Source organism: Leptinotarsa decemlineata, unplaced genomic scaffold, assembly GCF_025532065.1.
Source record: "Leptinotarsa decemlineata unplaced genomic scaffold, Ldec_3_MD MMD2_tig00026282_RagTag_RagTag, whole genome shotgun sequence".
Lineage (NCBI taxonomy): Eukaryota > Metazoa > Arthropoda > Insecta > Coleoptera > Chrysomelidae > Leptinotarsa > Leptinotarsa decemlineata.
Genome location: NW_027412668.1, coordinates 5,904,373 through 5,917,670, shown reverse-complemented (window position 1 = coordinate 5,917,670; position 13,298 = coordinate 5,904,373). Strand labels below are relative to the sequence as shown.

Sequence of the window (13,298 nt, the reverse complement as noted above, 5' to 3'; positions counted from 1 at the left end):
TTATTCCATGTGGAAAATTTTTCATTAATCGAAACGTTAACGGGTTCTTATACACTTCCATAATTGAATTGATAATTATAGGCTTCGTAAATTTTACGATTTGGCAATGTTGATTATTTCTATTGTTCCTATTGGTCAATCGAACAAGAAGCAGAAATAGGGCCGTGACGTCACCGCCCTACCACATTCGATTTTTAATAATTAATTACGGGAAAACTACGGTACTTAGAGAGCTGAAACAAAGTGTACTGTTTTTTAATTTGAAATTTCTATCAAGTGAACTATAAACCGAAAATCATGAAACAAGCCCATTGAGAGACATATCAACAAATCAATGATATCTTATCTATCTCTTTTTAAGAACGCTGAATCCGAACGTGGAGCCATTTTCATATTTCTCAAATTCCAATTCGGGGTCAGCTACTCCTTCAGAAAAAGCAAACCATGAACCATTAAATGATAAAAAACCTTCGAAGTACACAACACTCCAGTCGGTGGAATTTTAACCTTGAATGTTCGAAATCAACCCCTCTTCCTCAAATTAAAATACCTCAAACCGTCAAATTACAAACCAAAAATACTAAAGACTCATCAATCCAATCTTGAACCCAAACCCTTCGATAGTGAACCTTCGATACCTGCGATAATTCGCGAGTGGGCGTAATTCGCCTTATCCTCGAGGTGCCTACTATACTTTTCCTACGACTGACCGTAGAAAGGAATGGTTCAATATATTATTTTGAGATTATGGTTTTGGATAATAAACCCATTCAGTCAGTCAGTCAGAACTGACACGCCTTACCGCTGAGCTACTCTGGCGATTACCAATGTGATGTCTGATTGTGATATGAGTAGTAAACATAATTGATATTAACTTTGTGAGTGAATAAATAATTTTGAAGAGTTTTGAATATCGTAATAATGTCAAATAAAAGTGCGAACAGATATTTTTTGGTCTGTAAAATATTTTCAAATCCTTTTGCTTGGCTGTTATAGTTCACAGAATTAACGTAAGTAGGCTTTGCTTTAGAGGCGTCTGGCAAATGAAATATGATTGGCTGTTGGCTGGTGAGGATGAATAATTCAGTTTTAACATTTATGTTGTGTTTTTGTATTCCAAAAATTGTTACAGAAGGAAAAAGTGGAGTTATATTACCTTCGAAAACAAATATTTGCCATCTGGAGCTTCCTTAATGAATTGACAACCATTATAACCATCAGATTTGCGTTTTGGAGAAGCACGTAATTTCAAAATATTTGCTGATGTCCACATTTTTTTTGACATTCACGGTACTTCTTGGCATGAAGTAAATTGCCCATAATGACGATGGTTTTAAACTTTTTGCTGAATAAACGAGAAGAACGTTTTCGAAAAACGGAAGTTATGTTTTTCTTCTCTCTCTCATAAAATTTTCGAAATTATATTCGTATTTTTGTCTTGATTTTGCTGGCAGCAAATTATTCATCGCAATATTTACTTCTTCGGGAATATCTGGTGGGGTAGCATAAATTTCTCAATCGTTATCGATCATTTTGAATTTCTACGAGATACTGAATGACAACTTATAATTAAAGCAAGTGGTTATTGATTCATTACCAACCCACAAACTGTTGAACAATAAATTTACTGAAAATATATTTATTTCGATTTAACAAAGAATTTGGGGGGAAAATTCACTGATTTTGGCTTTTGGACAATGAGCCTTTTTTCTGAGAATAGTACGATTCGTAGTGACGCCATTAATAATAAGATCCGCCAGAATGAAACGATTCACTTTGTGTTAAATGTTAAATTCAATAATAAAAACAAACTTTTCAATTTTATCTAACCTCAATTAGAATCGGATTTGTGCATACAATAATTTCCCACCTTTATTTTATACATCCTAACAACGCATTTGATAAAAAGAATTCAGCACTTAATAAACAATAACGATTGAAATAACGTAGAAACTGACAACTGACGTAACGTTACGTCAAATTCCGTTTCAAAATCAACCTCAAAATCATCATGAATTCGTTTCAAATTATATTTGATGTGACGTCATCGTTTCAACGCCAGAATGACGAATACGAATCATAGACGAATACATTTTGAATACATGAGCGCCAGAAAACGTCTTAAGTGAGCCATTACCTAACTGCTGTCAAACACGAAATGATTAGTTTAAAGTGGAAGGAGTAGAAAAAATTTTATTAACATGTAAACAGAGCGAAATATTATCTACATGGGGAATTGATTCGATGGTGGTCTATTCACAAATATTGAAAAAGTGAAACCACAAAATTGAGGACAAAAATCCACATTCACTAAAAAAACTGTGTTATATTTTGCAGTTTAAGGGTTAAATATAGTTATTCAATTAATACTTTATATATTCAAAACTTTATTGTGAGATTTTCACTGAACAAATTATAAACCTGCAACATGTGTTTCACTATACACTAACTTCCTCAGACGTTTTCATTGAATGGATTCTATGGATTTTCATCAAGTATCGACCAATTTTATCACATACTACTTTTTACATTTTTTATTACTAACTATGACTCTTATTGAATCTTCTGACTTATCTGACTCTTGATTTTGGTCCAAAAATTGTGAGCTTTGAACCTCATATACATTTTTACAAAGCTGCCTAACTCTAGTGTAATTGAAATCTAACCTCATTGTTTTGGGAAAGGCATCGGAATGATAGTAACTATATATTGTGTCTATATATGAGCAGAGAGGGTTAAAGAGAAGTATTACTGGATGTAAGGAATTTCATGACTGTTGGTGGTGGCTACATGAACGAAAAATCTTTGACTCCACCCGGTTTTCCTACACAGAAAGATCTAGTAAATTTCCGACGAAAAACATACACCTCTCTGACTAACACCACGACATACATTGAATTACATCGGACAAATATTTGTGGTAGTTTCCTCACATACAAAAAGTCTTCTCTCTGAAATCATTTGACTGTACAAGTGGTATAATCAAAAAACATATTTGATATCTGTTTGAGTTTTGGTACACGGGGTAGGTTCTTTCCAATTTGTAGCTCTGTTCACTAAATGCATATGACTGACATAACTTTGTTGTAGTTAAATGACTCCAGTCTCACCTGATTCTGAAACCTGTCTGAGGGTGATTACTTGATATATTTCAGAGAAGTTCTGCTGCTTGACAAAGAAAGAAGCATAAGAAATTGAATATTTCGAAATGAAATCTGTAAACATTTACCTCCCTCAACTACCTACACCGTAGGTAAATACCTGCCGGAAAACAACTACTTCACCGGCTGATACCACGCAGGATATTGAATTATATTCGAAAGACATGTATGGGAGGTATCACCCCCCATCAGTGCCGGACAGATTCGACCCAAACAACAAAGCACCTGGGACTTGATTCATTTCAACGCGGTTCGACTACATGTATGAAACCTGCATCTAAGAGAAAGATTGTTAACTAGTAACTAGACCAACCTTTGTGAAATATCTCGCATAAATGTCTGTCGGATATAATTCAATATCCAAGTGGTATTAGGTTAAGTTAGGTTAGGTCTAAAGTGAGTGGGTCTATTCGACCCTCCACCGCAACCCGCAAGGGTATATTGTGGCTCACACCTATTCACACTCGGCCAAATAAACCCAGCTTCTTAACGAAGCCGATTAGTTTGTATGGTGAGTGGTCTTTCAGGTCAGATGATCTGCTGTTTCATCATTTTCCAAACAGAAGCGACACACATTGTCTTCCGACAGTCCAAGTCTCTGCATATGATGATTCAAATGACAGTGTCCAGTAAGAAGGCCTGTTAGACATCGTAGTTCATACCTACTGTACTCCAACAACTGTTTGGTATCAAGCTTCGAAGGGTGGATAAACGCCTTGGAGTGAGCCAATCCTGGAAGATTCTGTCAGAAGTCCATAAATCTTCTTGCCATCCAGGTGTTCGATGTTTGTTTGGCAAAGCCCAAAGCGATGCCAATGACAGGTTCTGGTCCGATGGAGCCACTTGCAGCACCCTCCTTTGCAAGAGAATCATCAGCTTCATTACCTTCCAGGCCAGTATGGCCAGAAATTCAAACCAGAGACAATCTGTTGAGTCTTCCTATCGAGGAGAGTCGTTTTTGGCAATTTGCTACCAATTTAGACGTTGCTCGGTAGGAGCCAAGAGCTTCCAACGCCGCTTGACTGTCCTAGAATATTTTTATTGACTTGTGTGTGAGGTTGTATTTATCCAATCTCTCCGCACACAATTCAATAGCGTAAATTTCCGCTTGAAATACAGTCGCATAAGTTCCTAGGCAGGTAGATATCTCTGTCCTGGATCTGAGACTAAAAACACCTGCACCAGAACCGGAAGGTGTTTTTGATCCATCTGTGAACCAACAACTATCTGCTCTTAATATTTCCTTCTCCCGGAGGATCCAGTCCTCTCTACTCGGAAATAGTACTTTATAAGGCAGTTCGTAGTTGACAGTTGGAGGCATAAAGTCAGAATGCTGTGACTTCTAGTGTTAACCAACAGTCTGTTGCTCTCTGCATTAAATTGATTTGTGCAATTGGCAATGAGCACAAGTCTATATACAGTCCATCTAGCCTCTCTCTCCAGAAAAATGTGGAGAGGAAGTAGATCTAGAAGGATCTCCAGGGCCGCTGACGTTGTGGTACTGATGACACCAGTGATAGCCAGACAAGCCTGTCAGTGGTAGTAGCCGGGGAAGTAGTTGTTTTCCGGCAGGCATTTACCAGAACCTACTCTGTTGGGTAGTTCGAAATATTTTTATACGTATGTATCTCTGTTCGACACAGTCTTCAGACACGTGTTTATCTCTGTTAGAGTATTGTAACAGGAGATGTCCTTTCCCACTTGAGGCTTAGTTCACGAGATGGAGCTGAAGTTTTGTCTTTATTGTTTCAATAAATTAGCCTAAATTACTTTTTGTTCTGTAAGAAACGGCCAGTTTCTTTTTCAAAAATCTAGCGATGTCATTGGTAGGTTCACGAAAGTACATGCATGTCTTATGATGCTTATTATCGTCGTTCGAAGTATCGGACGATTCCATCATAAATCGGAGTGGCATCAGCCAGGGAAGTAGTTATTTTCTCACTGGCACCCACCAAATTCCACGTGAATATTGATTTCCTTGATGTATGTATATGTCCTCAACACAATCAACAAACTAATTTGATTGCTGATAACATTCCTTGCCTAATTTAAGAAAATGACAATTAATTTATCACATGATGATACAGTATCGTAAATTCCGTCGAGAGAATGCTTTCTAATAGTTCCAATAAAAATTGTGAATCATATGTATGCGAGTCTATAAAACTATTCATTGAAATGCATGGAGACAAATTTAATGATCCTTTTATACGTCATAATCTCTATATAAGCTCAACTATGGAAAACGTGGGAAGATAACAGGAAATGGTGGACAAAGTTAGAAGACTTTTATTCATGTTTTATCTGTAAACAAGCACATACTCCAGAATATGACACTAGAGACGACAGCAATTGAAATTCTCGTTACAAGGTTATTTATTAAGGGTGTTTCCTAACTATGGAACGAAACTTCAGAGGGTGATTCTTTAGGCCATTTTAAGAAAAAAAAAGTTCGAAGTTGCTTTGTTTCTGGGACACAAGGCGTTGAAGATGAAAAAAAGGTATTTATTAAATATCATAAATATCCTTACACCGATTTGGTTGAAATTTGCTAAAGTTATTTGAAGTAATGAGGTGCTTATTTAGCCCAACTACATTGAAATTATTAGGTCCAATGGAGTCTCTGTTGGCATTGGGAAAAAAGTACACCACGAACTTGTTGCTGTAGTTTTTTATTTTGTTAATAATAGTAATAATAATGATATATTACAGCCTATATTCATAGTACTAATACGCAGACTCTATCCAAAATGGTTGTATTAATTATTGGATCTCTTGGTTGAATGCGTATATTAAAATCGATGAGATTTTTGAACTTCAACAATTTCTGAAGCAGATTATTAGGTTGTTTCAAGTGTAATGTTTTTTTTGTAGCTCCACCTGGTGGAGACTGATCCATCACAAACGATGCTTGAAATGGCCAAAGAATTGGACGTCAGCTCCCACGCGGCATTTGATGGTTTAAAACGTATTGGAAAGGTCAAAAAGTTCTTCGAAGTCTGTTCTTCTTTGCTTTTGTGATGAAAAGTGGATCCTCTACAACAGGAGATGTTCAGGACAGTGGTTGGACACCAATGAGCCACCCAGGCAAGTCCCAAAGGCGAAAACCCATTAAAAAATACCATGGTTACTGTATGGTGATCAGCGGCTTGTGTGATTCACTATATATTTCTGCAATCGGGCCAAACCATCACAGGAAATTGACGAAATATACCGAAAATTGCGTTAGCAGCAACCGGCACTGGTCAACAGAAGCGGTCCGATCCTACTCCACGACAAGGCCGGTCCTCAGGTTTCACAAATCACCATCCGAAAATTAAACGAATTGAGCGTTGAAGTTTTGCCTCACTCACCATACTGCCCAGACCTCTCGCCAATCGACTACCATCTTTTCAAGCACTTCGCCAACGGTAGAACCTTCGCCAACCATCGGCCATCGTCGACTTCATCAAATCCCGCGCACACAATTTTCGTGCTGACGGAATCAATCGACTTGGAAGTGTACGGATTCAAATAGCGCTTATTTTGATTAAATTGAATGAGTATTCTCTGAAGTAACTAAAGTTCAAAGTTGGCTCATAAAAAAAGGTAAAAAACTGTTGAAACAAACAACAGGAGATTCTAATAATACTACTTTGTGAGTGGAAATTACATTCCTCTATTAGTTTTTTCCAACTCTTGAGACTAAAACTGGCAAAATAGGGTTACCTACAACGGTTTCCACAAGATTTGGTACTTTTTTGAAAAAAATTGAAAATTTTCAGGTGTGGAATTTTTTTGTTCGATATACGTTCAAACAGCCCCACATTTGGCTAATTTCAGTGTAGGTGACCAATTTTTGCTATTGGAATTCGAATGCTCATAAGAAAAAAAATGTTGAACTGAAAATTTGGTTTTTCATTCTCAGCTAGAGGAACAACTCAAATGTAGGTAAACACAAAAAAATCATAGGAATCCAATAGGATCGTGAGAACATGCTGCTTTTGTTCAAAAAACGAATCACAACACACTTCCAATACCAAAAAACTGGAACAATGCCTTCTCGGAACCTTCTTTCCAAAAATAAAGCAATAAAGAGTAGTATTTCCTCGGGATACACTTCCCTTTTTGACGATCTAGCAATCTCATAAAGGGGATAAAGATAACAATCCGAAAGCAAACACCATTGTTTATAGATTGTTGAGGATCTTTATTGACATAAACAGTTATGAATGGCTTTTTGAGAAGGGTAAACGGAATTTCAAACGAGGACGCTGCAGTTGTTTCTAGTAATCAACTGCTTTTCGGGTTTTTGGCAGTGGCTGTCAAATAAGAGGGTGTGTCTGTCAGTGGCTTCGTGCCCATGGTCAGGGCATTCTTGTTATGAGATAACAACAGGTTGCTACGTGAAAAAATTAACTAACACGAGTAATGTAAGTGAATTTTGAATGAACAAGAGTGAAGATGAACGGAAGAGAAGCAGCTATAAACATTTTGCTACACGAAACGGGATATTTTCTTGATGACACTGACTGAAACTATTTTCATAAACTTATTTTATAACTGCGAGAAATGCTTGATAGGATTATCTATATCTATAAATTAGCACTGCCCACTAAACATCACATTTTTGGCATTCCTAAAATATCAATTCTAATCTGTTTCCATATTTTACGAGTTTGGCACCAGCGAATCTCTTCCCTAATCCTTCCAGAACTCTCCCCAAAAGTTTAGCCATTGAAATTTTCCCAAAAACATATCGAAGTAACGAAAACATGAAATAAAACAAAGTGGAAGTACACGCAGTAAATCACAACAGCAATAAAAGCAATAATCTTACTTTTGTATATACGTGTTGACACTTTACGCACGTCTCAATAAATTTTTCGAGTCTCTGTTTTGCGCGACATTCGTGTGTGGAACGCGAAGCGTGCTATGATCTTAGCTTTGGAACGTTTTTGCTTGACTGCGGAACAAAAATCGTGAACCGGTGTATTTGATCCAACGACGTGCGCCAGCAACTCTGGAAGATGAAGCTGTCGTCGTCATGGTTACAGCCGGGTGTTACTGCAATCTAGCCATCTACTGACCAATAGCCGAAATATAATGATGAAAAAAGTTTCTGAGAAAAAAGTAGGGTTTGATGGATAAAACTTGTAATGTCACGTCAGAAAAATAAAATTAAATGTAAATGCGTTCGGTTATAGCACTAGTAAGGTAATGCTTGCTTCCAACAGCTTCTATCGATTATAACGCTTCACCTTTGAATGTGATAGACAGTAATTGCCGAATCCTTTTGCAATAACATTTGTAAACTGCCATATGTTTGAAAATGATTATGAAAAAACAATGTTCAGAAAAAGTATTGCTCTCTAAACTGTTTCGGCTTTATATTTCATACATCTATTAAAATTGACATAACATTCGACACATATAATGTACCGTTCAGTGGTATCATTCAGGTTTCATCCAGCGCAGCTCTTTTCGCTTTTTTGTTGTAGGCTCAGTCATTTGTGATCATAGAAGACGATTGTGTATTGTTGAGTTTTCCTAATTTAGGTCTACATCTCATAAACTCAAATTCAAACATATATATCTACTCGATGTTAACAAAACTTTTGATTTGATCTTTAAGTGGATCCACCAACGCGAAGAAGATATTTGAAAAAAGGAGCTGTTTCCCTTGGAAACTCATCATTTACTATAACCAGAGAAACAACGAACAGAAAATCAGGAGTAACCAAAAATGACTTTAAACATGATATTGATATTTAAAACTGGAGTTTGTTGGTTGTATACTTGAAAAATTCAGCCTACATCGACTTCACAGAGTTCATTGACTAAATACGATGTCTACAAAGTCCTGTCTAACACAAATCACTGCAGTTTCATGTGCTTCTCATTGATGATTTCCTGTATTTCACTTACCTGTTCAGTAGTTCACCTTTATAATAATCAAAAAACACTTCTCAGAAATATTCAACTGCTTGAAACACAGCAAAAACAAAATAAACAGGATCAACATTAAGCTTTATAGATCAGCTGTTTACCATTTAAAGTCACCATTTGTTGAACATATTATCACCTTCATCATTAGAAATGTTTTCTTATTGGAAATATTTAATTTTGTATTTGTATTTTTGTCGATGTACTCCTTTTTCCTTTTCCTTCAAAAAGAAACTAAACAGTCATTAAATACCATAATTGTGAATTCTACTACAAAGATTCTACGTATTATCGAATTAAATATGTCACCCTATTTGTTGTGAAATCAATATCGAATATGCATCCTGTATACGCCATAATTCAATAAAACTATATCAAGAATTATATAGTCTTTCAAAATTATGTAATGAGGATTAGATACCGTAGCGTCCTCAGTAGTCGACTAAGGACTTTATCAGTTCAAAATTAAAATATGAAATGGCAACAGTGTGGGCTACTAATTGGCAGGACAACAAGCAGGAATTTGAAAATATGAAAATTAGTGAATAGTGAATTGCTTTAGTGGGTAGTTCTGTTTATATTCACAAAATAAAGTAAATAATTATGAGCTCGGAAAATACAACACCTATCTTGGATTCGAAGAAATGCATTATAGTTTTATTGGATGTTGCAGGTACAACTACTTCCAATACGTTTTTGAAGGTGAGATCAATTTCGCATTTTTTCAACAAAGTATAAAATGTTTTGAAATGTGTATTAAGACCTTTGGTTTTGCTTTAATACCTCTTAGTTTCAGTATAATTAAAAATATTTTCAGTTTTTTCTAGTAACCTTCTAACTTGACTATGTATAAAGTATATTCAAAAATAAAAAATCCCTTATCAGTTCAAAGAGAGGTCATATGTAATAATTCATAGTAATCAATTTTAGGATACCCTGTTTGCTTATATATTGAAGCAAGCTAAAGAATATTTGAAAAAATCATGGGAAGATAAAGACGTGAAAGAAGCAATAAGGCTTATTCTCAAAAATGATGCAGTCGATATTGAAGAAACTGTTAGAATTATCAAAGAATTGACAGAAAAAAACAGTGATAATAAAGGACTGAAGACTCTACAAGGATTGATTTCCAAAAAGGCTATGAAAGTGGAAACCTTAAATCCCAGTAAGCAATTTTTCAGTGACTATTTGAAAAATTCAATTTTTGTAAAAATTTGTGAATACAAGTTGTCTGAAAATTTATAGATTATTCCAAGTATTTTGATAATCGCCCAGTTCAGTTTCAATCATTTATTATTATTGTTTTGATTTTATGTATAGTGTATTCTCCGATGTTCCTGCCTGCCTCAAATCTTGGTCTGAATCTCGAAAAGTTGCCATATACTCGACAGGCAGTGTAGAGGCTCAAAAACTTCTCTTCGCAAATACATCAAAAGGAGACCTCTCAAACTATATCTCAAAGTATTTTGATCAAAGTGTTGGTAACAAAACCGAATCGGCAAGCTATGAGAAAATTGCCAAAGAATTGGGAGTCAAACCTGAAGAAATCGTTTTTATTACAGATAATGTCAAAGGTGAGTAACTAGAGAATTAATGGATAAGAGATATGGAGCTACAAAAACAATGACATCCCAATGGATAAAACTTTTTAAACACCCAATATTTGAAAAATGATTTCATAATCACTGATGAATAAAAACATGATTTGGATGTGGTTATTATGAAGCTTTTTCATTACTTTAATTTTTTTAATTTACTCCCTTTTTTATAGAGGCCAAGGCTGCAAAATCAGCCGGCCTAGTTGCAACTGTCATCAGACGTGAAAGAAATGACCCTTTACCAGCAGAAGATTCTAAAGAGTTTCCAATAATCTCCAGCTTTGAAGACGTATTACTTGACAAACCTGTGAAGCGCAAAGAAGTGGATGAGCCTGTTTCTAAGGAGATGCCTTCAAGTAAAAACAGAAAACTCGAGTAGATATTTCACTTTCATGATATTTTTCATTTTAGAATGGGATATTTGGAAATATTTTATTTCTGGGGTAGATTTTCAACTAGATTAGAATATTCAGTACTTGAATTTGGTTATGACTGGTTTTGCAGTTTCATCAGTTTTAAAGTTTGTAGCTGGATTTTCTCAAATGTTACTGGTGCTACTATCAACTGTGATAAAATCCAAAATATTCCTATGTGGTATAACTAACTCAACACTTCGATTTCAGTTTTAAGTAACTTAGAATTGTCTCGGCAAAAGAAGTGAAATATTTTATCTCTATCCACCATATAATAGTAGAATACATCAAAAACATTTGTTCCTTCTATATTTTATTTAAATTGATGTATATGTGACAAATGAAGCATTCAAGGTTATGTTTTACCATATTGTGATTTCTCGAGATTGTTGAGGGTCATCTGTTTGTCTTTCGACTTTTTGTCATTGCTTGTTTTCCAAAACAATCAAAGATTAAATCAACAATCCTGAGAAAGAATAATAACAGGACTACTACTGTGTCACTTTAGATTTGTGAGAAGGTGGTTTCATCTATATAAGTTTGTTAAATTTTTTAATTGTTTTTATTATCCAATGTAAATAGAATGAAATTGTGGTTTTGAGCATTTAGTTTCTTTTTAGACAACAAGAATTATAGAAAATCAATAAGCTTATCATGGTCAAAACTCATCACAAGAGCAATAAGCCCTTTTCATGAAAACATCTTCCTTGGTAGAGTTTGTGAATTCAATATGACAATTAATATTTATAATTGATCTAGGAAATGGAAAAGAAAATTGTTAAGTTTGTTAGGGTTCTCTGAGCAATTTGTTCACTTCTTGTCCGGATGGGGATTACCTTATACTTTCTTTGTGTATCTCTTTGAATTTTTGTCACTGTATACTCCTTAAAATTTCAAAATAGACGAATTTAGTTTTGAACCCATTCCAAGCACTGACTAACAAAAGTTGTGTGAACTCAGAAAGCTCTAGAAAACAAATCAAAAATTAATCTGCTGGCGCCATCTCTGGGTAAGACTAGAAACTTTTCACACAATTTTTGAAAGACATCGTCTAAAGATGCACACTACCTCCCACGCTGTGATGAACAAAACCATTTACAAGAATGAGGAAATTTCCACAATTGTCTGTCAAATACAATGAAATGTCAGCCGCGGTATTAGCCAGGGAGGCAGTTTTCTTACGGAATTTTGGCAGATTCTACTTTCTAGAAACGTTAATGTGAATGTTTCGATCCGACATTCCAAGTATTTATCTCTCCCCCACAGTGCATTCATGTTTAGGTTGCATTTCAATTTTTCAAGCTATTCATTCTGAATTTCAAAATAGTTGACAGACAGACAAATTGAACCTCTTGCGTACATGAAACTCTTCTCAACGCCTGTTTCACCAACCAAATTGGATTCATCAGGAGACTAATCCCTAACTGTAAATATGGTCTTTTTATATATAAAAGGTATTTTACTTCTTACATCAGTGATTTCTGAAATTTGACGGGAAATTCTCTAATAGTTCCTGCAAATTTTAACAGAGTATTTCATATAAATTGTGTGCCGTTTGGAATAGTTCCCTTGTCACTATATCGAGTTCGCATGCCACTACTTTGCTATGTCTAGACTTTCAAGAGCATCCAAGAGTCTAGTGATCTCAACAATTTTAGACATTTATTCTATGGCTGTTTTGTAAAACATTTCAAATGACACTATAAATGAGACTGATTGAAACAGTGGCGCAGTCGGTAGGATACTGAAAGTGAAATTCATTGTGAAATTGTTACTCGTTTTAACTTTGTTCAAAATCGCAAACGGTACTTATCCATTGTGGAAAACATGAGTTGTGTCTCTAAAAGTGGAAGTATATCCTACAAGATATCAATAGACCAAATTTAGAGTTACGAAATTAGTCTAATTCATCTCACGAAGAATGTTTTAGCAACTTCATAGGTGAATCGCCCCTCTCAAGAAAAGTGTTACACTTTTGGTAATTGGGAACAATGCTAATTTTGCAGTTGATCAAAACATTAGTGTTCTATTGATAAAACATTGTATTCGCGGTTTTCACTGAATAAAGGATTTATTCCAATATTATTAACCGACAAAAAATGTTAAAATCGGTCAACTATTATAGTTCATTTTTGAAAGGTTGGCAGTAATAAATAACAGAAAACGTATACATATGCTAACAATGAATAAAAAAGTTTTCA

The 13,298-nt window shown here is 35.1% G+C and overlaps 2 protein-coding genes across 5 annotated transcripts in view; one reads left to right on the top strand and one right to left on the bottom strand.

The window, feature by feature from the left end:
- Positions 1 to 8,166, bottom strand: part of Dgk (diacyl glycerol kinase 1) — a 199,381-nt gene extending 191,215 nt beyond the window's left edge. For 2 of the 4 annotated variants that reach the window (XM_074179702.1, XM_074179706.1), the window contains exon 1: positions 7,981 to 8,166. The gene's annotated coding sequence lies outside the window, so the exon portion shown is untranslated. Of the gene's footprint in view, positions 1 to 1,156; positions 1,537 to 7,980 lie in introns of those variants that run through there. The other 2 variants (XM_074179705.1, XM_074179703.1) reach the window with 2 other exon arrangements.
- Positions 8,167 to 9,547: 1,381 nt separating this feature from the next.
- On the top strand, positions 9,548 to 11,698 carry LOC111506145 (enolase-phosphatase E1). Its single transcript, XM_023161142.2, is given in 5 exon segments — positions 9,548 to 9,788; positions 10,017 to 10,218; positions 10,221 to 10,251; positions 10,407 to 10,660; positions 10,858 to 11,698. Coding segments are annotated over 5 exon segments (792 nt in total). The 5' UTR covers positions 9,548 to 9,689; the 3' UTR covers positions 11,064 to 11,698.
- The last annotated feature ends 1,600 nt before the right edge of the window (positions 11,699 to 13,298 follow it).